The sequence below is a fragment of the Spodoptera frugiperda genome, chromosome 27 (genome assembly GCF_023101765.2).
Source record: "Spodoptera frugiperda isolate SF20-4 chromosome 27, AGI-APGP_CSIRO_Sfru_2.0, whole genome shotgun sequence".
Taxonomy (NCBI): Eukaryota; Metazoa; Arthropoda; class Insecta; order Lepidoptera; family Noctuidae; genus Spodoptera; species Spodoptera frugiperda.
This window is the reverse complement of record NC_064238.1, coordinates 8,575,252-8,600,832: the sequence shown is the minus strand read 5'-3', so window position 1 is coordinate 8,600,832 and position 25,581 is coordinate 8,575,252. Positions and strand designations below refer to the sequence as shown.

Below are 25,581 nucleotides of genomic sequence, written 5' to 3'. Positions count from 1 at the left end.
GACTAAAATATTAGATACTTTTTTTACTACAAGCAAACTGCAAGTTTTGTAGCTCTAGTCCAGTCCTCTAATGTCAAAGTCAAAATGACATAACAACTGTTGATTTTCGTAGTAGCTGTGACATTATGTTTATCTCTTTTGCACTTGTATAAATCATAAGCGATTACTGTATCTTGCATCTCGTTTTGATTTCCATGAAAAGTAAATATAAAAAATGACAACTCGCTCGCGTATTTTAATGAACCAAAGGGAGATTAATGGACGGACGGAGTTCTAAGCTAGTTTTATTGAAAAAATCTATTAAAATCTTGTTTCAATACAGAACATTACAATAAAAAAATATGTGCTTAATACAGTGTTTTACGACTACAAATGTCTAATGCTTTACACAGTTTTCTGAATGCGTATTAGAATCGTTCATAGTTGTTTACATTTTCTCAAAAATAATGTTTAGCTAATTTGAGCGAAAAACATGTATAGGTGGATCTCAGTTTGTGTAGCACCCTTATGTCTATCCTTGGTGTGGTACTTTCCATTTATCTGGTGTCTGTTCTATTTATTGTGTCTTAGTTTATTCATAGTGATAGCAGTTTTTGCGTTAACGCTTTGGGGTCATGTTGCGTTATCTTCTCCGCACCAAACATCGTTGTTTTTATTAGATAAAGTCGAAAAAGATGTTCGACAGATAGAGGAGACTTTAAAGGTAGGTAGTGTTAATTTTTATTTATAATTAATCTGAAATAAATGGAACAGTTTTCACATTAAATATTTTGTTAACAGGAAGATCAATCAAATTGGCCTCACACAACTAAAAAGACCCATTTACCTGTAATATTTGGGCGCACTGTAGACAGCCAGTTACAATTATTAATAGATTATGTTTTGAGAGACTTTGTGGCCCGTTGGCTCAAAGAATTATCCCATAAGCCAGAACCAGTGATTGATAAGTTCAAGGAACATGTGTGGGGGGCTGTGCAGAACCTGTATGAGAGGCTGTTACGTGTTGATGCTGAGAAGTTACTGGCCAGTGACATGGTGACTAAGATCACACAGCATTTTGAAAGGATAAGAATTGCTAGGAGTTGTGCGTAAGTTAATTTTATTTATTATTCAAGTTATATAAATTCTTTATACTTAACTATGATTTCATGTATTCCAAAGTTGTGATACTTACAAAGTACAGTTAAAATGCTATTCTCACGTCTTAATGAAAAGAGTTTTATAAAAGAGTTCTGTTTGAAAACTATTAACTATTTAATGAATAAATTGTTATTACCCATATCAACCTGCATAGGATTTAAGTGTTATTCTTTCAAAGTACACATAAAATGTGTAAAAAAAAGAATGATAAATATTACTTATTCAATTAATTCTAATGATCCTAATCAACCTGCATACATACCTATACCATTTAGGTGTTAACTACTCTTATTTTTAGACCTTATAGCTAAACCAACATAATGTTTACAGAATAGAACTAAATCAGCCACCAGTATTTGCTCTGGCTCCCCACCTGATGTCCTATGACACAGAGCTGCATTACCTGAGGCAGATCAGTGAGCTCATCATCATGTTTCTGATGCCTCGCTGCTATTCTCTGGCACCAGCAACTCATCTCATGAGGGAAATACTGGCATGTAAAGGTAAGTTAATGTTTATATCTTTTTAAATTAATTAGTATTCGTGTTTTTTTTTAATAGGTATTAAGGCAAAGCCTTTGTTGTTGGAGCTTGTGGCTTCTTTAGCAAGAAAGAAGAAAAAAAAGTTATATTTCTTAATAGACTTCTGTGTTAATTTTGCCCTTGCCATTGAGCCCCTATAAATCTCTTCTATTCTTGGGTTAATTTCATGCTTTTTCTTTGGTTTAAAACCAATTTCAGACAATAACTAACAATAAAATAAGATTTATCCATATTATTATTTGCACAAAAATAGCTATAAATAAATTCTTCAGCAAAAATGTCGTGACGTGACGAAAAGATTCGTAATAAGTTACTTCCTTTTATGACCCATTATGAAAATTAAAAAATATACTTGTTGAAGAGGTTTTCAATTTGATGCGTATAGTTTGAGTGCTTTACAGAATCGTCAATTCTTCTTGCCCCCATCCCAAGTTACTTAGGCATTTTTATGTTATTCTTCAAACAATGTATCGAGTTTACTTTGTTCATCCACTTTTTTTACTTTTCATATCATGAAAGTCTATTAAATCTCTGCCACTGGCTCCATATTCTGGCTTCTTCCAGTTCTTTCTTATGTTATCTAATTATCTTAACATTTGCATTATGCTATACTATTGTCAATTAGCTAGTAACGCAGCTCATGAGTCGCCCGTTGGTACCTTCTAATCTTCTTCATAATATCATTATCGTATTTTTTCAGTACTACAACCAGCAATAGATTTAGTGACAGAACCGGACTACATAAATCAGAAGATTATACAGTATCTTGAGGCTCAGAAAGAAGTAGACGCGATGCACGTGAGAACACACGAGTACGCCAAAACGTTTGAGGACTACATTCGGCTGATCAACAGCTGTAATAATGTCGACACACTGAAACGGTTACGGTGAGTGCACACTCATAATGTGGCTTATAACTTTCACTGGCCAATTTGAAATATGTGTCAAGTTCTATCCTGTTTTATTTTTGTAGTGTAGTAGGTAAATGATAAATAAATATGTAGCATATTTTTCCTCGTGATGTTCGTGATCATAATATATTATTATGTTTACAGTAATTTTGATATGCTTCTTGATGGGTAGTTAGATTATAACTTTGATAAATAGTTATTAAAAGTAAAAACTGTTTACAAGGTAACTCGATTAATTTCAAGCCACGCTTTGGGCTCATATTCACGAGTAGTATTGCGTGACAAACGACGCCGCGAGCGTTGACTCCGTGATGCTTGACATAAATAATTTGATAAGTGTAAATGATGTGTTATGTGATAAAAAGTACAGTTTGCTTTCAATACAGTAAATTAGCGTATATTTTTTTATTATATAGAGAAAAATATGTACCAACACTAAGATCGGGAGCAGTACTATCATATTATTATCCCAATTTCAATTATCTACAGCGCACTTCCTCATTCGAGTTCTTATCTACAAGCTTAATCGACCTCTTTATTATTTTTTATTTGATAATAAACGTAAACTAATCAAAAGTGAACCGAGACAAATATTCAGAATAGTCGCATACATTATAATAAATTATACAGTTGCAATTTAGTTTTTTTTTAGATGAATCTACTTAGTATGTTTGAGTAGGTCATTTTTGTAAATGAAAGTCGCAGTGACATCGTGTCATTATACTGGATATTCCAGTACCTAAGTATTAGGTACTTCGTGGTCAAGCTATACCCATTATTCATGTATGGTAACTAAACTTATATAGGTCGCCTAGTTCCATTCAGTATTTCAGGAAATGACCTAGCTAGCTATTATGGCTGATGTCGCAGAACTATGTAACTAGTTACGATGGAAATGTACTAAGTAGATTTCCATGGCCTTTTTCTAAAGACTCCATTGGCGATCGGCAGAATTGACTATATTGCTTTGAAACTAAAGTTCCCTTTTAGTTAACTTTGTGAGTTACATCTTCAATGTAAAATGTTCAATTATATTAATTTCGATAATAAAATCGATACCTACCTAATTTAAATATCCAGTTTGAAAACCAGTTTCCGAATACCATCAACCTACATTTTTGGTGCATGAGTACTCGCTAAAGAATGCTATCTAAACATACTTTTACTTTCCACTCAGATAACCTCTAACTGTGCCTACCACTCCTGGTCAACGACTTTGCCTCGATGCAAAAAATTAACACCATCACCATGCTCGCTAAAGATAGCCGATGTGAGATGACTTTTTTACCACTGCCGATTAAGTCTCAGTAAGCTTAACAGCTAATACATTTTATTGGAACCCCGTATGTGCCAATCAGACTAGGCGGAACGTATTCTTTTTTTTCAAAAATCTTTGTCTCACACTAGCATTTATTCCTGCGTCGTGGGTGGAAAAATACAATTTCACATACACATTCCACTCAGACACGAAACAATAATTTGAGGATCACACAAAGGATTGCTCCGAGCGGGAATCGAAACACGTTGCACGGCAGCCAGTGGCCCAGCCACCGCGCCAACTGTGTAGTCGACCAATCGAACTAAATCAATGGGGAACCAACGCCTTATAATTTATAGTCCAAGCTCACCCTTAATAATTTCCTTTACCGTAGCTACTATCAGCAGTCTCTAATCTAAATAAAAATAACTTTCCATTACAGATACGACATCGTCACACAAATAATGCAAGCAACGACCCTACAGAATGTAAAACGGGCTAAAGGCGTAGATATAGAAGTCATAGAAAAAAGTGGTTCACAAAATGTTAGTAGACAACAAATTGCTGATGCTAAGAAACTGAAGAGGTATATAAACCAGCTGACTATTGCAAAGGCGGAGTGTGAAACGGCTCTTAGGAAACTTGGTTGGGATGGAGCTTTTCCTACTGTGGAGTCTGATAGCAAGGTATGTCTATTTCATGTAGGAATTTTATTAAACACACTAAACTATCATATACTTCCTTCCTACCGTATAAAATGAATGTCCCTTGGTCATCACATCACCCGTAATTGGCTGGATCTATACCGATTTTTTTTATGCTATTATCAGGAACTTCGTATGAAATATCTGTGTCTAGCAAGGGCCGATAATACAATAAAAGTTATCCATATTGCTAATTCACAGTACTTAATTAAATTATAATAATCCTATAATACTAATTATTCAATATCTTATACCTGACCGCACAACGCGTCACACTTATAGCTTACTTTATAGTATGTTTATGTAAATTACATACGCCAATGAACTTCTGCTTACGTATAGAATGTCATTGAACAAATATGTAACCATGTCCTCATTTACTGCGACATCTGATCGCGTTTGTAGATGCATACTAAAGTACCTATGAGTTATACATAAAAGTATGAATTACTAGCGGTCTGCCCTTGCTTCGTACGGGTGCTATTCGTTGTCGTTTCATAAGAACGTAACAATACCGTATGAAACTTCCCTTACATAACAAACAGTTTTTAAGTGTCATAAAAACCTTAGGCTGACTAGGAAATACGATCTCGATCTCGCTTAAGCCCCAGGCTCGCGAGATTTGCATTCCCTAGTCCTAACAATAATAAAAAACAAAACAATGTGACGGGAAATAATGCGAGTAAAAACCGAGTAACCAACTTTTCGGCAATTCATTTGATTTCTTTTTTCAATGGGGGAAAATCATCTAATTACTTCTCCCGCTTTGTGGAAGGCGAGAACGACTGTTAGACTCTTTCTGACTAAAAATAACCCAGTTCCACTTTTATATTTGCGCTACCTATTTTATTTTCATTTCAGTATAAATAATATTCATTAATCGTAATTTTTTTCCAGACATTACCTCTACACAAAATAATGGAGAGTGTGACAGGAAGGCGGTATCTCTCAATGTTCCTGGAGACCATGTGCTCTCAGGGTCTGGTCGGTTTCTGGATGGCCGTGGAAGAGTTGAGGCACAGCCCTAGAAGTAGCTGGCACCAGCTCGGCGCCGAAATATTTTACACCTACATTAGATCGCCTAGTGCTGAGATTAAAGTGGATAAGGTACTTTTTGTGTATTGTTGATTGAAGAAGATTTATCTATACCTACTAATATATAAAGTTGAAGAGTTTGTTTGTTGGTTTGAATGCGCTAATCTCCGAAACTAATGCTCCTGTTTGAATCATTAATTTTGGCTATAGGCTATAAAAAAATCATGACTAGTAGGGAACGAGCAGAGCGGGTGAAACCGCGCGACAGTGGCTTGTGATAAGTTTTTATTTCACTAGATTTTACATTACACACTGTTATAGGAATTTTATTCAAAAGTTAATTTATTCTGGTCTAAAGCTTATCAATGCAACTGGTTTATTTATTTTTGTACTTCTCTTCCATGACTGTCGATAGTTCGAGTACCATTCCTGAATACAAAGCAATATCGTTTTTTTTAACTATCTGCTTCCTAATAATACTAAGCTAAAGCTCTCCACTACTCGTTACATAAGTTTTGTTAATGAAAATTGTAATATTTTGTTTGTCATATTATTCCAGGACACCAGAAAGAGAATGGAAGCGTTCTTACTAGGAGATAAAGGTCCAGAAGTATTTTATGAAGTCCAAGACACAGTCGTAGACACGATACAAGAGAAATACTACCACTCTTTCCTTCTGAGCGATCATTATACCGCGTTGATAGCAGAACTCGCTACCGAGGAAGCAAATAAAGGGAAGGGTAAGTTACTTATTTTAACTGATTCAAATATAACTTGGTAATTATATTATAAGATAGAAGCTAGAATGTAACTTAGATCTGTCTAGAGATCTAGGATTCAGATGGTTATTGATTTCAGTCGTAATACTGATTCGATCGACGGTAAAACCAGGCCAAAACATTGTCCCCCTTGTCAAATAATATTCGTGTGATGAACACGAATATATTACTTATGTAATTGATTTCATAATTCTAAACTTATGAAAGTTTTAATTTTATTTTTCTAGACATTACATCAGACAGGTCGCCAATAGAAGACAGACAGTTGTCAAACGAATCGGTATCATCAGCGGAGAGCGTGGCGGGGACGATACACCTCACGGAACATTCCACGTACGCCAGGCGGAAACTGGACGAGCTGCAGGAACGACATAATAATAAAATTCAAGTAGGTATTTGGTAAAGACTTACTGCCGTACTCAGAGACTTTTAATGATTACTTAAACTATTCCTTAGTAACGATTTTGTTCCGAAAACAATTGCTAAGTTACTGGGTTAAGCAGCTATTAAATGACTCTGAATACGGTGGTTGCTGACTTATTTAGCACATTACCAATTTAATGACATACAGCAATTTATATATTACTTCAAGTGCCAATGAAACATATTATTTTGCCCACGTGAATTTAGTGTACATGTACTAGTTAGGCGAAATTTTAAAAGATTAGTTAGAAGAAGAATAAGTCATAAATCATACCTCTATAAATAAACTTTCGAATAATAACATTAGTTGAGATAAATATTCAACAGACATTTTGGTTTTCAGGCATTAGCAGCTCTTAGAGCATCGTTAAAACCGGAATCCCCTGCGCTAGCTATGTTGGCGAATGAAGTAGAGAAGTTGGCTGGCGAACAAATGAGATTGGAGGCGCATCTAGCCAGGACTGACACCTGGGCTGAACATCTCGGCCGGTGGCGGGCTTCCGTGCATAGCGCTGAGGTAATTTATACACAGTTACTTTAAGTTTGCTTCATTTTGGTCATTCATCGAATAGTTGCAAGAATTTAGGTTTCGTTTTCTAGATTCAATAATGGATTTTTCAGGTAAATACAAAGTTCAGAATGTGCTTGGGGCTGGAGCTTAATATTCAGCCCACCGGTATTTCATAGGACTAAAAAAATAACATACCAAAAGTGATTTTTTACAATTGGGTACCTAAAAATTATAAAAACACCAGGCAATAGACTTACTTATGCTATACTAACTGCTCTGAAAAAAAATCATGACTTTTTGACTGTCAACAGTAGACAAAATAAGCAGTATAAAATTGAACCTCTCCGAATTTATTTTCTAATTACTCCACTGTAAACATACATTTTGTTTCTGTATTAGATTATAGACGAGTCGAAACCGCCGCAGTTCGTGATAGTGGTGCATATGGCGGAGCAGGAATCCATGACAGATGAGGAGAGGCCGGAACAAATTACCACTGGATGGGTACTGCTTAGGACTTTGAACGAATTTCAGGTACATAGCCTTTTTATTAAATAGTATGTTTTTTATGTGACATCTTTATCTTGTAATTGTATTTATAATAATCGTGAGACATAGTAAATTAATTATTATGTTATCGACTTACTCACGTAACTGTTTGACGAGTTAGAGTAGCGCTACAATCGTAAAGTGTAAACGTAGTGTGTCGCGGAATGCTGCTCATGAATATGAGTCTCTAGCATGGCTTGAAACTAGTCGAGTTACTCGTCAAACAGTTACGTGAGTAAGCCGATAATATCTATATATTAATACGTGAAGCAAAAACTTTGTAATTCTTTTTACGAAAATTGCGCGGACGTAGGAGCATAAAATTTGGTACACTTATAGTTTATGTGTAGGAGAAGTGCATAGCGCTAATATTTTTCAAAAATAATGCTTATAAAGTACATTAAATCAATAAATAAAACATTACACACACATGCATAGTATCTGATCGTATTTGACAAAACGTCAAAATCAATAGATATTGCGATGATATTCTCACGTCTCATATGAAAAGAGTTTTATAAAAAAGAGTTTGAGTTAAATAAAACCTTCAACGTACGTTAAGTGGTATTGTAAATTAAATCATATATGGTCGAATTTCGGCCACTAGGCGACCACTAGTAATAATAAATCTTTATCTTGAATATTTCTTAGTATTTAACATATTGTTATCTATATAATGATGATATATGCATAAGTAAACGATGTTTGTTATTATGTCCACAGGAACTACATCGAAAGCTACGGCCTATGTGTGCGGAATTGAAGAATTTAGAACTACCAACGAATTCGTTCAAGTTTCTATTCGGGAAGAACGATAAAAACTCCTTAGAGAAAGCTAAAATTTTAATACAGAAATATTTAGAAGTAAGTAGTTACAGTATACTTTGCAATAACTACCAGAATACACTTTTCACATTTTAAGGGTCGGTTCATATCTGACGGAACATGTGTCGCTTATTATCGGTCACGTAACGCCAGAACAGACAAATGTATAGAAAAACAGTTGACCGTTCACACTCAATTAATGCTACGTTAGTGCGACCGATGATACGCTCGACTTATTTTACGTCAGATATGAACCAACCCTAATTAGCATTCTTCAATGTCAATTCTTCTTTTTATTAAATCTTATTAATGCTGTCTTCTTCTGTGTATTAAATGTATCGTTTTTATTTCCAGTTTGTTTTAGAAGACGATAGACTAAACCAAAGCGAAGCTTTATACACATTCCTCAACCCGAGCTCCGAGTACTTGAAGCAGGGTGACTTACCAAAGAAGAATAAGTTCTCTTTTTCTACGTTATTTAAAAGGTAAGTCAAATTTAATTTTTTCTTCTATCCACGTTTCCGAAGTTTGAGTAGTCTCGACATTGACCTTCTGAGCTGCATCGGTATCGATTTTCAAGTCGAGTAAATCTGTTATTAAATTTGTTGGTTTTCGAAACTTATCGCACAGAACCCTTAGTACCAGTTTGCTTCACGTTGAACGAAAACAAAACGAGAGCGCGTTCGGCGTTGTGATTGGCCGGTACGAATGAACCAAGCAAGCACAGCGCCGAATGCGCTTTCGTTTCGAGTATTTTAAACGTAAAGCAAATTCTTACTTAGGATACTGAGCACACTGCTGCTAGTTGCATCTACATTTCAATTTTCGTGCCACACTTCTCCTTTTAAACCAAGCCTACAAGCCCTTCAAAAATAAAATGCCTGATTCTGTAATATCCCTCATCTAAACAAATTTCAAATCATCTAATAATATGAAATCATTCGTTTACAGTACAAGTAGTGAAGCGACGAACAGGTCGTCGCAGGAGAAGGAGCAGTTCACGCATCTATCGGCTGATGAAGACGAGATCTCGCTCTACTTGGACGGGAACGGATCCGATAACAATAGCAAGAGTATGACCAGCTCGTTACGTGGTGAGTTATCACATATTAATTAAAGTTATAAGTATGGAGTCAACATTTGTGACAAAATCCATGTAGGATTATTGTCCATAACGATCGTATCGTCACGCTTTTTATCACCGAAGGGGTAGACCACTGTACAATGTATACCCACTTTTCAACATTTGTGTTACAAGTCCCTTTTAATAGGGGGTGAGCCTTTTGCCATATAGTGGGCACAATTCCAGACCACATGTTTCTACTGAGAAATTTTCGAAAAGCCGAAAAAAAGCCCAGTAATGTCCGGCAGTCGCATCTGCGACCACTGGACCAACGAGGTGGTCAACTTAGTATATCTGTATAATTTTCTGACATATTATCCAGCGAGGTAACCTCATAGCTTCTTTGAAATAGACTGTAATCAACATTCTTGTTAGGCGCAGGCGCCATAGCAGAAGAAAGGGATAGTATAGCGGAGCCGTTGTACGCGCTACTGAGCGAAGTGTTCGACATGCGCGGCGTGTTCCGCTGGCTCAGGAAGACGCTCGTCACCTTCGTGCAGATCACGTACGGCAGGACTATAAACAGGTAACTTATTTTTTACACGTTGCCCCACACCAGGGTTTTCTCCTGTGTCGTGGGTGCGTTTACAAACATACAAGTTTACATGCACATAACACCCAGATCCGAAACAACAATTTGTGGATCACATAAACAGTTGCTCCGTGCGGGAATCTTACCCGCTACACGTTGCATGGCAGTCAGTTGCTCAGCAACCGCGCCAACCAGTCAAGATAACTAACTACTATCACTTTGATAAAACCAGAGATCTTTAGTTGGAAGTGCCAAAGATGAGAAAAAACGTCATAGAATTGCCTTCGTAATGCATAAGATCTTACATAAAACGGAATACGCTTATCGACTAACTTTTTGGGAATCCAGGATGCTGCGGACAATGTAACAGGTTACCGGGGCTCCGACTCAAAGCAGGAGAAGGAACGGGGTGGTTTTTAGTCAGTAAGAATAGACAAATTTCGATGATAATACCACCTCAAAAAAAAATACATTATAAGAAATTCTCAATATGCAACGTGTATATGATGAACTCGTCAGAAGATGTGTGCTTACCTACTCTTTCCTTAAAATAATGTAAATTTTCAGACAAATCAAAGAGACAGTGACGTGGTTGTTCTCTGAACAAATGCTGCACTACTACATCAGTGTAGTTCTCAAGTCGTGGTGGCCGGGCGGGACCCTGTCCGAGAACACTTCCAATAGAAACTTTCAGGATAAAGGTAAGACTGTGTTGCACCTACATTTTTAACGGTTTATTAGCTAAAATTATTAACACTACTTAGTTCATTACTTTCTTCTTAACCTTTGTCGATAATGTACAGTATCTGTAGATTTACGTAACCTGTTTAACCAATGACATTAATAACCCATCTTAATCCAAATTCCTCGATCTATATATAGCTTTGGTAGACATTCCTTACAACTTCCGTCTGACTATCGTTATAATAACTATAGTAAAACGTATACTATACTCTGCTCTTGAATAAAAGTCCCGGTGTGACTTGAAACTAGTAGAGCCTTTCTCGAATGGTTCACATGAATTAATGAGGTCGGTTATTAATGTCAGCTGTAACTGAACCAAATTATTTTATAATTTTACAAAATGAAATTTCAAATATCAGAGCACACGTGTACCCTGGCGCGGCAGCAGCTGAGTGAGAGCGTGGTGGATGCGCTTGCCTCGCTGGTGGGCGCGCAGGCCGCCGCAAGGGGCGCGCACAAACTCTTCTACACGCTGCAGAATACCACGCATAATAAACAGCTGTTTTATGTGAGTATATTTTACCTGTTATTTATTTATTACCTCATTATTGTATTAGTTATGTTTTGATCGAACTTTGTAAGTTGCATTTTTCTTCCAACACTGGATAGTGAATGGTATCACATATCAATTAGTACGAGACAATTCTGAATGATGAATTTACTTTGCTACACGTTTCGTAATAAAGTCTATGTGTGAATGTCGATCATAATACATATGAACATCATTTTTGACTGTATTTAATATTGTTTCTCTACTTTATCTAGATAATACTAATCTTCTACGGTTCGTTCCCCTAACGTATAAGCATAGTTTATACTGACTTTTTTTCCGGGACATTCTCACTGTATTGTACCGTGTAGGAAAATTAATCTTCGTTAAAGACACAGTGAAGAAACAAAGACTTGTCTTATATTTATGACAGGACAGGTATCCGTCAAAAGTGACGGGCTTTATCTAGGACATTTGGCAACTTTACAGAGCTAGACTTAGCGTGTATTGGTCTAAATACTAACATTCTCACGTGGATTTGTAGCGTAAACTGGAACATAATTATTTTTAAATGACACAGTTCATATAGGAAACAAATATTCATTCTGAAGTAGAAGTACGATAATCTCATTCTTCTTATAAGTTATAACTAAAAACAAAAAGAAATATATATACAGAAAAATGCATTTGATACACCCAATGTGCCAAATTATCTTAATATATTAACAAAAAGTGCTGCTAAAGTTAGTCGTTATCATATATAAAAATCAATAGCTGTTCGTTCGTTAGCCTCGCTAAAACTCGAGAACGGCTGGACCAATTTGGCAAATTTTGGCCTTAAATTGTTTATCCAGGGAAGGTTTAAAAGGTGAGCAAATAATGTTTAAGGCGTTACGAAGTTTGCCGAGCCAGCTAGTCTTAGATATAGCCTTTAATACAGTTCTAAACATAATCTAGACACACGGCAGTGTGTCCGCCAAGTTCGAGCAAAAAAACCGACACACCGGCCGTGGGTTATATTACACGAACCATTTCGGGCCAAGTTCGACCCACCTATAACTCAAAATCTATTTTATATACGCATATGAAATTTCTAGTATCTGTCGAGATCTACTTACTTATCTAAAATACAAAATTTCATTAATGTACCTATTGTAGGTCTTGAGATATTGACGTCAGAAAATCGCTAATTTTACTATACACTCACTGACTGACTGACTCACTCACTCATCAAAAACCTAGACCACTTCCAATGGTCGTATTGACTTGAAATTTGGCATGGAGGTAGGTCTTTAGGTCAAGGTAAAGGAAAAAATCTGAAAATGGCCAAGTGTGAGTCGGTTTTAAAAATAATGAAGGTGTAAATTTATATCCCTAAGGAATAAAACCAAAAAAATTATCTATCCCACCCAAAACATAAATGTGAAAGGCTGCCAAGTTCGATAATATTGGAATGCTTCGCCTATAAAAGAAGTGAGATCTAAATAAGTACCAAGTTCCATACACAGACCTCAGTTAAAAATGATATAACAAGTTGGCAAGTTTTCACACACTTTGTTATAAACCTAATAAACGCAATGAGTCAAGTATTTTCTATTAAAACTTGCCAAGTTATATCATTTTTAACTGAGGTCTGTGTATGGAACTTGGTACTTATTTAGATCTCACTTCTTTTATAGGCGAAGCATTCCAATATTATCGAACTTGGCAGCCTTTCACATTTATGTTTTGGGTGGGATTTCATTTATTTTTGTAAGGTTTATTTTCTTTTTTCTTATTTTACTTTACTTTGACTAAATACAAACCTTCGTAACGAATTTTAGGTCGGTACGACCATTGGAAGATATAGATAATTTTTTTGTTTTAGTTCCTTAGGGGTATGAATTTACACCTTCATTATTTTTAAAACCGACTCACACTTGGCCATTTTCAGATTTTTTCCTTTACCTTGACCTAAAGACCTACCTCCATGCCAAATTTCAAGTCAATACGACCATTGGAAGTGGTCTAGGTTTTTGATGAGTGAGTGAGTGAGTGAGTGAGTCAGTCAGTCAGTGAGTGAGTGTATAGTAAAAATAGCGATTTTCTGACGTCAATATCTCAAGACCTACAATAGGTACATTAATGAAATTTTGTATTTTAGATAAGTAAGTAGATCTCGACAGATACTAGAAATTTCATATGCGTAGATAAAATAGATTTTGAGTTATAGGTGGGTCGAAGTTGGCCCGAAATGGTTCGTGTAATATAACCCACGGCCGGTGTGTCGGTTTTTTGCTCGAACTTGGCGGACACACTGCCGTGTGTCTAGATATCTTCCAATGGTCGTACCGACCTAAAATTCGTTACGAAGGTTTGTATTTAGTCAAAGTGAAGTAAAATAAGAATAAAAGAAAATAAACCTTATAAAAATAAATGAAATCCCACCCAAAACATAAATGTGAAAGGCTGCCAAGTTCGATAATATTGGAATGCTTCGCCTATAAAAGAAGTGAGATCTAAATAAGTACCAAGTTCCATACACAGACCTCAGTTAAAAATGATATAACTTGGCAAGTTTTAATAGAAAATTATATACTTGACTCATTGCGTTTAGTAGGTTTATAACAAAGTGTGTGAAAACTTGCCAACTTGTTATATCATTTTTAACTGAGGTCTGTGTATGGAACTTGGTACTTATTTAGATCTCACTTCTTTTATAGGCGAAGCATTCCAATATTATCGAACTTGGCAGCCTTTCACATTTATGTTTTGGGTGGGTTACTAAATAACCTAATCAACTTTATTCTTGACACCAACGTAAGATCTTAAGAGCGAATATATTCCTATACCGGTGACCACAACACAGGAAATTGGTCCGAAGGCACACACGGACATTGCTATTACAAGTATAATCATACCTACAATTACTATGTACAGTCTTGCAGACATATTTTGGACTTCCTTTGGTGGTACTACTGATATATTTTCTTTATTTGGGTAGACTGTTGATATGTCTCTCGAAGTTGTATTTTCATTGGCTTGTGTTGTGTTGTGTGATACTTCTAAGGGTAGGCCTTCTGTTGTTTCTTCTTCGGTTGAATTTATGCCTGATACTGATATAAGTGCTGGAGTTGCGCTCACGTGTGATATAGTCTGAAAAAGTAATTTATTTATTGTGAGTATAATAATTTTAAATTGAGTACCTAATGATGTAGAAATGGGTAGTAAATATGTAACAAATGTAATACATAAAAAAGACGAACAATGTTATGATAATAGTGGACTTAAAACTTACACTGTATGAAATAATATGTGGATTGTTGATGTACAGTATCTTTTCGCCCAGAATACTTTCTGTAAAATAAAAAATATAATTTAATGTAGTACGTATGTTTTATGCCAATCTGATATTTGATTGTGTAAAGTCTACAATATACATTGTATAGATAAAATACAATAAATCACTCGCTCTTAGAATTAGATGCACTTTATTAAAGATTCCATAATAAATACATATTTAAATGTTCCTTACCACTGCACCCAACGCCGATACTATTTAGTTCGTCCAATTCGCCCTTCCTTATAACAATAGTGTTGTAGTCCTCGCTGTATCGATACATTTCAGCCGCTAACACCGTCGTGAAGTCTTCTTTACTTCGCTCACTTGCTATGAACCTCCTTTGTATCTCGTTCAGGAATAGAAATGCTCTGGACCGCTGGCATAGCTGATAAAAAAGTGATTATTAGTAATAACTAGTATCTACATTGTTAAGATGGTATTTTTGGGCTTTTAAACGCATGAACGCATAGTGTAGACAATATCATAGGAATAACGGCTTTTCATACAATAATTATAGAAGACAAATTAAGATATTTTGACAATATTACTGGTTATATATTTTAAAACGTTGCCCCACTCTCTAATTTTGTCCTGTGTTGTGGGTGAGTTTAAAAACATACAAGTTCACATGTATATAACACCCAGACCCGAAACAACAATTTGTGGATCACACAAAGAGTTGCATCGTGTGGGAATGGAATCCGCTACACGTTGCACGACAGCGAGTTGCCCAGTCACAGTGCCAACAGTGCAGTCATTTTTATTATTTTTCTCTGGTCATAAAATCTAAATCGTATCTATGAATTGAATATTTGTTCGTTTCCAATCTTCCGCAATCGGCAGCCTTGGCAACAAAGTTCAGTAATATGACCAGCTAAAGCTTTGCTCCACCGCACCTATAATCGACAGCTGTCTGACATCAACATTACCGTATTACTACGCGCGTGACAAATGACAAGATAATCTAGACACACGGCAGTGTGTCCGCCAAGTTCGAGCAAAAAAACCGACACACCGGCCGTGGGTTATATTATATTACACGAACCATTTCGGGCCAAGTTCGACCCACCTATAACTCAAAATCTATTTTATCTACGCATATGAAATTTCTAGTGTCTGTCGAGATCTACTTACTTATCTAAAATACAAAATTTCATTAATGTACCTATTGTAGGTCTTGAGATATTGACGTCTGAAAATCGCTATTTTTACTATACACTCACTGACTGACTCACTCACTCACTCACTCACTCATCAAAAACCTAGACCACTTCCAATGGTCGTATTGACTTGAAATTTGGCATGGAGGTAGGTCTTTGGGTCAAGGTAAAGGAAAAAATCTGAAAATGGCCAAGTGTGAGTCGGTTTTAAAAATAATGAAGGTGTAAATTCAAACCCCTAAGGAATTAAAACAAAAAAATTATCTATATCTTCCAATGGTCGTAACGTCCTAAAATTCGTTACGAAAGTTTGTATTTAGTCAAAGTAAAGTAAAATAAGAAAAAAAGAAAATAAACCTTACAAAAATAAATGAAATCCCACCCAAAACATAAATGTGAAAGGCTGCCAAGTTCGATAATATTGGAATGCTTCGCCTATAAAAGAAGTGAGATCTAAATAAGTACCAAGTTCCATACACAGACCTCAGTTAAAAATGATATAACTTGGCAAGTTTTAATAGAAAATTATATACTTGACTCATTGCGTTTAGTAGGTTTATAACAAAGTGTGTGAAAACTTGCCAAGTTTGTTTTACTTTCTATGTACAAGTTTTCACACACTTTTTATAAACCTACTATAATTTTCTATTAAAACTTGCCAAGTTATATCATTTTTAACTGAGGTCTGTGTATGGAACTTGGTACTTATTTAGATCTCATTTCTTTTATAGGCGAAGCATTCCAATATTATCGAACTTGGCAGCCTTTCACATTTATGTTTTGGGTGGGATTTGAAATACTTGGCAACACGCTCGGGAGTAGCGTCCCCGTTAATTAGTGTTATGGTTATTAGTTTACGTTCAAATTTAATTTAATTTAAAGTGATTCGTTGGTAATTTAATTTACTTTTGTACAAAATATTTATGGAAATATAAGTATAATAAATAAAATAGGGATAGATAAAAATGTACGAAGTCTGAAGTGTCAATAGACTTGGATTGCTGAACAAAGATTTATCTCCTAGACTGAGGGCATTTGCCTTATATTCATGACATGTAGATTGGCAACCCAATATACTGCACTACCTAACTTTAGGGAACTTTTGGCTTCTCGTATTATGTATCGAAAGTACCCATAAATATAAATAAACACAAAGGTACTGTTTTTGGTCCGAAAGCGGAGCCTAACGGACAAAACAGCTGTGTTGTTATGACTTCTTAATTTGTTAAACGTAACAAGACTAATAGCCGAATTAAAATGTAAAAAAGACATCACATAAGAAATAAGAGATGGTACGACATTGACAAACGATGCAAGGAGGATCTTTAAAATAACGAGTTGCGCATATGAAATCGCGTAGTTTTGTCAAAAAAAAAGTTAGGATAAATAACAACTTTCTTTTGCATTTTATATTTTGTCATCAAAATAAAATATAACTTATACTACATTCATTTCTAGTCTAAATTTTATTTTAGGATGCACGAAAATACATTTTATAAAGTTGAAAATATAATATCTAGACTACTGTTATTTCATTCGTTCGATAGCTGTTAGTACGACTGCTGACTGCCGGGGTTTTAGTTCAATACCCGGGCATAAGATAGCTATGTTTTGCAAAACGAGATTTGGAATTGTGCCCAGTATATTGTGTTCTGGGTACACTAGATTTGCCGTACGTAGAACTAAAAACGTCATAATCGAAAAGTGAGTGAACTAACACATGTATATATGCCTGAAATCAAAAGCGTGATGTTGTATTATGACGTCATTATACTTTGTATATTTATCTATCTTAGGGAAACCTCTATACACCTTTCCCTGTAAATATCCCAACTCAATTCACATTGACGAACTATTCAAAATAAATAACTGATATTATACTCGAAATCTCGTTTTTCATAAATACGAAAATAGTATCGTTGAAGTATTTTTATGATATTTCGAGTGGGCGTTTGATGATAAACAAAATTAATTATGTCTTGACGGTCATGAACGAGGAAAGTGTCTGTTTAATTCAAATATCACGTAATGGCTATGTCATTTATGAAAGCTTTATTATCTGTGTAAAAGTATAAACGCGGGATTTGGAACATGAAAATTCTTTTATGCATCTTGTTAAGTGGTCGTTAAATTAAAATAGGATGAGTTTTAAATTGTATTGGTGGGGATATAAACTTTTGATTGTTTGCCAAGCCCTCTTTGCGAGTTAGACTAGATTTTATAGGTTCTCCTTAACGAAATGTTTGGTAATTCAGTCATGAAGCATTGGCCCATTTCGTCCATGCAATATTTCGCATAACGTGATGATTGACTAAACTATTTTATAAGAGGTACTAAAGATATTTTATTGATATAAATGAATTTGCAAAATGCAACTTACTTTATCTGTTATACAGAAGTATAAATAATCATCTTCAGATATATAATGCAGTAGATACGTGCCATGTGAATATGTCATCTTATTGTTACAAGCTGGTAACTTGGAGAGCACTTGTTCAGCAATCTCCGTGAAGTTTCCATCGCAAGACGCGAAGTTAGACACTATGTTTCTGTCACTAGCTACAGCACTGAACACTATCGGCATTTTTGAGCCGCACTATTTTTTTATCGATAAAATGTTTTCACAGCACTAGAAATGTATTTTATTTTTTATAATAACTAGGTATATATTTTTTTTCTGTTATGTTGTATTTGTTGTTTAAAAAAAAAGAAAATATTAACACCGGTAGCGTTTTACGAAAGTGGTCGTCTCGACGGGCTCTCAAACCGCAACTGATAATACATTGTATATTCGCTATAGTCCAACGAGTTACGCCTCCGTATCACAAACACTGCGATCTAAAATTATTGGCGTGTCATTTTGTAGCTAAAAACGCGTGTTGGACGCTAAAAATGTCGCCGGCCGTAGTTGATATATGTGAATTGTCGCGACAACTGTGCGGAAGACGTGCACACCGCGTGTAGACTTTGTATTTAAGAAGATCCTTCACAGAATTATGTATGAAAGAATTGTTCGAATATCTAAATAAATTAAACGAATTCGTTAGTTTTCATGTTGATATTTATACATTTGACGAATTTGTTAGTATTTAACATTGATACTTTATGTGTATTTCCTACTATTGCAGTAGTAATAGTATTATTTATTTGTTTAGTAGAAAAACATGCATAATTTTATAGCTAATGCCAATACATTATAAAGTTAGTGATATATTTAACAAAAAAGTACCTACAATAATTTTTATTACTTAAAACTAATTCATCAGCCATTCATCTTCTTACAAAATCACAAAAATAGTTAAGATAAATAAATCTACTTTATTACTTCGCATACTTGTATTTTTTTTACTAATTAATGTTTTGTTGTTTACAGGAACTGTTCGAATTGGTACTTCTAGAAGTATTTCCAGAGCTCAAACGCTATCAGTAACTCACTAGGTAAGGTAAGCCATGACAATAGATGTATGAAAAGTACGTAGTTATAATCTTACAGGGATCATGTCCGAACACTACGCGGAATATTATACAAAACGAAAAACACTCTTTGAGAGACATTACTTTATGTTAAACAAGTTTACGATGTTGATACTTCAAGATGACTGCACATATCTTTTTGATAATGAATATCACCATTTTTAAAGTCTCCACCCAGTTTTTAAATTTTGAAATCTCAACCCAGTTTTTGGATCTGACGAGAATGCTCTCTATAGCTTGTATACAACATATTTTATGTACTCGAATTATTTAAAAATGAACACAGCCAAAATTAAAATGTTATTCTAAAAAAAACTTTTGGAACGATCTTACAAAAAGAGCTCTCTTTATACTTTGTCATTTTATTTATACATAAAACTTTTTGTAATACATAATTCAATTTGATATAAGGACGCATGTAATTAAGAGGTAGGTGAAAATACGAGTTAATGATAACTATAAGTTAATTAGATAGTAAAAATGTATTGATCTCAAATTATTAAGTTCGTATACCTCATTACTCATAAAGATACATAGCGTAACGAATTATCTCGAATTTATTTTCTTTTATTATTTAATACAACAAAGGCCTCATTTTCTTCCTAGCTTTATCGTACATTAATATTATTTTGATAATAAAAAGTAACATACAATGAGTTTCCATACAATAAAATTCATTTGTATATGCCTGTTTGTAAATGCAATATGATTTCAACCTTTTACCTTCACATTAGATAGCCTATTCCTAAACTTATACTATTATGTAAAGCTGAAGAGTTTGTTTGAACGCCCTAATCTCTGGAATTAGGTACTGGTACGATTTGAAATATATATTTTTCTGATAGTCCATTTATCGAGGAAGGCAGTAGGCTATAAAACGTCACGCTACGACCAATAGGTGCCGAGCAGAGCGAGTGAAACCGCGCGGGAGTAGCTAGTATATTATAAAACGTTAATATTTTGTGAACGTTACTTTTGTTATAGTGTTGTGCCAAAGAATGCACGGTTGACGCTTTGCTATGAGTTCATGCATCGAACTAAAGATATCTACTAAAATAATCTATCGATGTTCCAAATCTGTAATCGTTACAAATATGTACCTGAATCTTGAACGCTGAAACACGAATGTTAATAGACTTGATATAAAAATGAATGGAAAATCAAGATTCTTTAATCGTTTTTAAATACATGTTGTTTATATCTCCAAAGCCTTACATTCCAAATATAGTCGTTATTTTTTTCTAATAATTTCAATATCTTGTATTTATTTATTCTTCGATGCAACATTGCCATTTTCCTCGCTACCAAATAAGGTGCAGTCCTGATAGGACTATAAAAAGTATTCACAATGAGGTTATTTAAAAATATTGATAACATATTTTAAATGTAGTAAAACCTTCCCTTATAGTACTGCTAGGAAGTAGGAAGTTCACCCATCGACCTGTGTGTATGTCGAATAATATTTATGCTAGAAGCTAAGAAAGATGTATATTTTTATTAATTTTGTTGGTTGTTTCTGTCAAATATCGATATCGATAAACGATTATTCTTGTATGCCTCCCACCACTACTAGTCTTAATTTATCATTCCACTATACCTTGTTCAGTGACATAAGTAGGGTTTGTACTTATTATCTATACATATAATAAAATCGTAGAAAAGTGCTGTCTGTACATTGAAAATAAAAATAAAAAAAATAGCAGGGGTTATTGTTATGTCGATGTCGAACCCAAAAATGTAATTAACTTTTTTTTTGTCTGTTTGTCTGTTTGTCTGTTTGTCTGTTTGTCTGTTTGTCTGTTTGTCTGTTCGTCTGTGCGCGCTAATCTCAGAAACGGCTGATCCGAGTTGGATGCGGTTTTCACGAATATATTGTGGGATGCTTAAATTTACATTTAGTGTTTGTTTCATGTCAATCGGTTCATAAATAAAAAAGTTATGTCAAATTAAAGAATCACGTCGAACATTCTATGCTTATACCATTAATCTCCGCAACTATTTGACGGATTTGGTTGAAATTTGGTACAGATATAGTTTAGAACCTTAGAAAGGACATAGATATATTTTTATTTCAAAAATCAAAAAATAAAATAAAAATAAAATAAAAATAAAATAAAATAAAATAAAAATAAAAATAAAATAAAAATAAAATAAAAATAAAAATAAAAATAAAAATAAAATAAAAATAAAATAAAAATAAAATAAAAATAAAATAAAAATAAATAAAAATAAAATAAATAAAAATAAAAATAAAAATAAAATAAAAATAAAATAAAAATAAAATAAAATAAAATAAAATAAAAATAAAATAAAATAAAATAAAATAAAATAAAATAAAAATAAAAATAAAAGTAAAATAAAATAAAAATAAAATAAAATAAAAATAAAACAAAAATAAAACAAAAATAAAATAAAAATGAAATAAAAATAAAATAAAAATAAAATAAAAATAAAATAAAAATAAAATAAAAATAAAAATAAAATAAAAATAAAAATAAAATAAAATAAAATAAAATAAAATAAAATAAAATAAAATAAAATAAAATAAAAATAAAATAAAAATAAAATAAAAATAAAATAAAAATAAAATAAAAAATAAATTTATCCCGGACATACAGCGCCATCTATTGTTCAATTTCGTACTTATAGTACGGAATTGAACAATGTCGGGCTGTTCCTATACTCCGTAGATAGATGGCGTTGATCGCGCAATGGTGTAATTACAATTGTTCAGTTCATGTTATTGTTTTAATTCATTGGAAATTTGTTTTTACAAAATAGTAAAAAGCAATGAAAAATATAACATAATACAACTTTTAGTACAAAGAAAACGCTCTAACGGAGTATAGATAATTCTATGTCGATCGTTACACGACTTCGGTTCATGTTATTGTTTTAATTCATCGAAAAAAGTTAACAAATAGTAAAAAGGTATGAAAAAAATTATATCAATATAATTAAACTTTTAGTACAAAGAAAATGCCCGAACGGAGTATAAATAAATAATCCAAGTTGTCTTTATCCTCGATAGATGGCGTTGGGATCGAAATAGATTGCGCTATGGTTTTGTTACAATTATTTGGTTGGGTATCGGCCGAGCGCTTCGGTACTATTGTAGAAAATGTGTATTATCAGTCGTATGATTATTTGTCTGTAGTGGTCCTGCTGTTTCGTATATTCTAAATTGGTTTCGTTGTATTTGTCAATTAATAAGTTTATTTGTTGGGTTTTCCTGGTTTTCTGGTTTAACTTTTTAACGTAGAAACCTACGTTTGATATCGATTATTAGTAGTTACTGTAGTTAGTTTTTTTAATAAAATTGTAAGTCTAATTTATAAATTAATTAGATTAGATTTAAGTCGTTTCTTTTAAATTATTTAGTTTAAGCTTGGTTATTATAGCATAAAGGATAGGTTCTAATATAATTTCTTTTTTAATTGTTATAAATTCGTAATTCGTAGCTTTCTTTAGTTTTAAGTTAGTTTAAGTCCGTTTTTAAACAATTTTTTCAATGCCCTAAGTGAGTATACATCTATTAAAATCAAACGCAGAGCTCATTATGTTGATTTTTGAAGAGTTCCCTGGAATATCTTCCACATCTCATTTTTGAAGAGATCCCGCGAGATCGGGAACTATGTGGTTAAAACCAAAAATTTGCCGGAAGTCACTATTCCACGCGAACGAAGTCGCGGGCAAAAGCTATTGAAAATAAAAATAAAAAAAATAGCAGGGGTTATTGTTATGTCGATGTCGAACCCAAAAATGTAATTAACTTTTTTTTTGTCTGTTTGTCTGTTTGTCTGTTTATCTGTTTGTCTGTTTGTCTGTTTGTCTGTGTGTCTATGCGCGCTAATCTCAGAAACGGCTGATCCGAGTTGGATGCGGTTTTCACGAATATATTGTGGTATGCTCCAATTTACATTTAGTGTTTGTTTCATGTCAATCGGTTCATAAATAAAAAAGTTATGTCAAATTAAAGAATCACGTCGAACACTATTCTATGCTTATACCATTAATCTCCGCCACTATTTGACGGATTTGGTTGAAATTTGGTACAGATATAGTTTAGAACCTTAGAAAGGACATAGGATAGTTTTATTTCAAAAATCAAAAAATAAAAATAGAAATAGATCGCGCTATGGTTTCGTTACATTCATTTGGTTGGGTATCGGCCGAGCGCTTCGGTACTATCGTAGAAAAAGTGTATTATCAGTCGTATGATTATTTATTTGTCTGTAGTGGTCCTGCTGTTTCGTATATTCTAAATAAATTGGTTTCGTTGTATTTGTCAATTAATAAGTTTATTTGTTGGGTTTTTCTGGTTTTCTGGTTAAATTGTAAGTCTAATTTATTAATTAATTAGATAGATTAGATTTAAGTCGTTTCTTTTAAATTATTTAGTTTAAGCTTGGTTATTATAGCATAGAGGATAGGTTGTAATATAATTTCTTTTTTAAATGTTATAAATTCGTAATTCGTAGCTTTCTTTAGTTTTAAGTTAGTTTTCATCTTAAGTTCGGAAAGATTATAATATTTCTTTAGTTTAAGTCCAGTATTTTTTCAATGCCCTAAGTGAGTATACATCTATTAAATTCAAACGCAGAGCTCATTGTGTTGATTTTTGAAGAGTTCCCTGGAATATCTTCTACGTCTCATTTTTGAAGAGATTCCGCGAGATTGGGAACTATGTGGTTAAAACCAAATATTCGGAAGTCACTATTCCACGCGGACGAAGTCGCGGGCAAAAGCTAGTAGTAGATATTTATACAGGACCCTTCGTACGAGTTTGCTTTACGTTGAACGAAAGCGAAACGAGAGCGCGTTCGGAGCTCTGATTGGCCGGCGCGAATCACCCAACCAATCACAACGCCGAACGCGCTCTCGTTTCGATTTCGTAAAACGTAAAGCAAATTCATACTAAGGGCACAGTTGAAGTCGATTTAGTGCTTGCCTTCCAAAATGCATTGCACCAAGCATTTGTTACAAACGCACCTTTTCTAACATTTATACGTTTTCTAATGATTTTCTTACTCAAGATGGTGTTAAAAATATTACTTATACTTATAAAATATAGTTGACATAAATAATATATTTTTTAAATGTTAAATATAACGCAGATGTAGACTTTACATGTTTGTTTCTGACGTGTTGTCTATTGAAATTATTTTCTGTTTTGTGTGATCTAAGATCACATAAGAACTCTACTTAGATTAGCTTAATAAATTATTGTGACCATAAAAGTATTCTAATATTAAGATTATATAAAATAACAGAAATTATTTATAGTTACTAATTATGAATTTGAGTAGGTATTATTCGTTTGTAAATATAATTTACGGGACAAAATCGAATATGTTACCAAATATATGTTTAAGGTGGACAAATAGAGAGATTGAATATAAATTATGTCAAGGCGATTACTCTTGAATAACGCTAACTGCTGGATTTATTTGCAATAAATTATGATCTATAACTTGTATCAATAGAAAATGTACCTTATGTGTAAGGTATAATGGGTGAAACTGTCTATTTTTAATACCTTTTTATGGGAAGCTTTGTTTATCTGAGGTCACAGTTGACGCCATTGTATCGCTTGTAAGGAGTTTGCTAGCTTGTCACCTTTTGTGACTCACCCCTCCCATGTTGTGACGTCAGAGAGACAGGTTTCATTATCTGTGAACACTATTGTATTGTCTATACCTAATATATCTATGTACTAAGTGTTATCTTCATGTTGTTGACTAAGTGTAACGACGAGTATGTATGTAATTGTACTGTTCATATGAAATAAACTAGTACATGTATTTTATTCTTTGTGTTTTTATTTATATATTTTTGTGTCTGTTTCAATCTCCAAGTTAAGCAAGTAGCTTTTGCTAATTCTAAACTTTTAGTAATACTTAATTAACATGACATATCAAGTATACACGATTGTTGCGGTGGTTGGGTAACCGATTGCCGCACAACGTGTAGCGGGTTCGATTCCCGCACGGACCAGCTGTTTGTGTGGTCCACAAACTGTTGTTTCGGTTCTGTGGGTCATATTTATGTCAACTTGT

General features: G+C 33.7%; 2 protein-coding genes across 3 annotated transcripts; one reads left to right on the top strand and one right to left on the bottom strand.

Annotated features, from left to right (window-relative positions):
• The first annotated feature begins 225 nt into the window (after nt 1–225).
• LOC118263490 (sorting nexin-25) lies at nt 226–21,066 on the top strand. 2 transcript variants are annotated; one of them, XM_035575520.2, is made up of 17 exons: nt 226–703; nt 781–1,088; nt 1,471–1,643; nt 2,383–2,569; nt 4,294–4,537; nt 5,453–5,662; nt 6,150–6,330; nt 6,597–6,757; nt 7,136–7,309; nt 7,703–7,837; nt 8,576–8,716; nt 9,032–9,162; nt 9,629–9,771; nt 10,182–10,326; nt 10,900–11,033; nt 11,436–11,584; nt 19,422–21,066. In XM_035575520.2, exons 1-17 carry the CDS (start codon nt 473–475, stop codon nt 19,476–19,478), a joined length of 2,904 nt encoding a protein of 967 aa, XP_035431413.1. In that variant the 5' UTR covers nt 226–472; the 3' UTR covers nt 19,479–21,066. The 2 variants fall into 2 exon arrangements, with proteins under 2 accessions (XP_035431413.1, XP_035431412.1); XM_035575519.2 differs by having other exon boundaries at nt 10,176–10,326.
• LOC118263491 (uncharacterized) lies at nt 13,943–19,000 on the bottom strand. Its single transcript, XM_035575521.2, has 4 exons — nt 18,429–19,000; nt 15,081–15,273; nt 14,844–14,902; nt 13,943–14,701 (listed from the first exon to the last, which is right to left on the bottom strand). Exons 1-4 carry the CDS (start codon nt 18,630–18,632, stop codon nt 14,339–14,341), a joined length of 819 nt encoding a protein of 272 aa, XP_035431414.2. The 5' UTR covers nt 18,633–19,000; the 3' UTR covers nt 13,943–14,338.
• Nucleotides 21,067–25,581: the final 4,515 nt, after the last annotated feature.

Coding starts and splice junctions, on each gene's coding strand:
- LOC118263491 (XM_035575521.2), bottom strand. CDS start 18,632: ATGCCGATAGTGTTCAGTGCTGTAGCTAGTGACAGAAACATAGTGTCT. Junction 14,903..15,080: donor TATCGGCGTTGGGTGCAGTG/GTAAGGAACATT, acceptor TTTATTTTACAG/AAAGTATTCTGGGCGAAAAG. Junction 14,702..14,843: donor CACATATTATTTCATACAGT/GTAAGTTTTAAG, acceptor TTACTTTTTCAG/ACTATATCACACGTGAGCGC.
- LOC118263490 (XM_035575519.2), top strand. CDS start 473: ATGTATAGGTGGATCTCAGTTTGTGTAGCACCCTTATGTCTATCCTTG. Junction 5,663..6,149: donor CTGAGATTAAAGTGGATAAG/GTACTTTTTGTG, acceptor ATATTATTCCAG/GACACCAGAAAGAGAATGGA. Junction 9,163..9,628: donor TTTTCTACGTTATTTAAAAG/GTAAGTCAAATT, acceptor ATTCGTTTACAG/TACAAGTAGTGAAGCGACGA.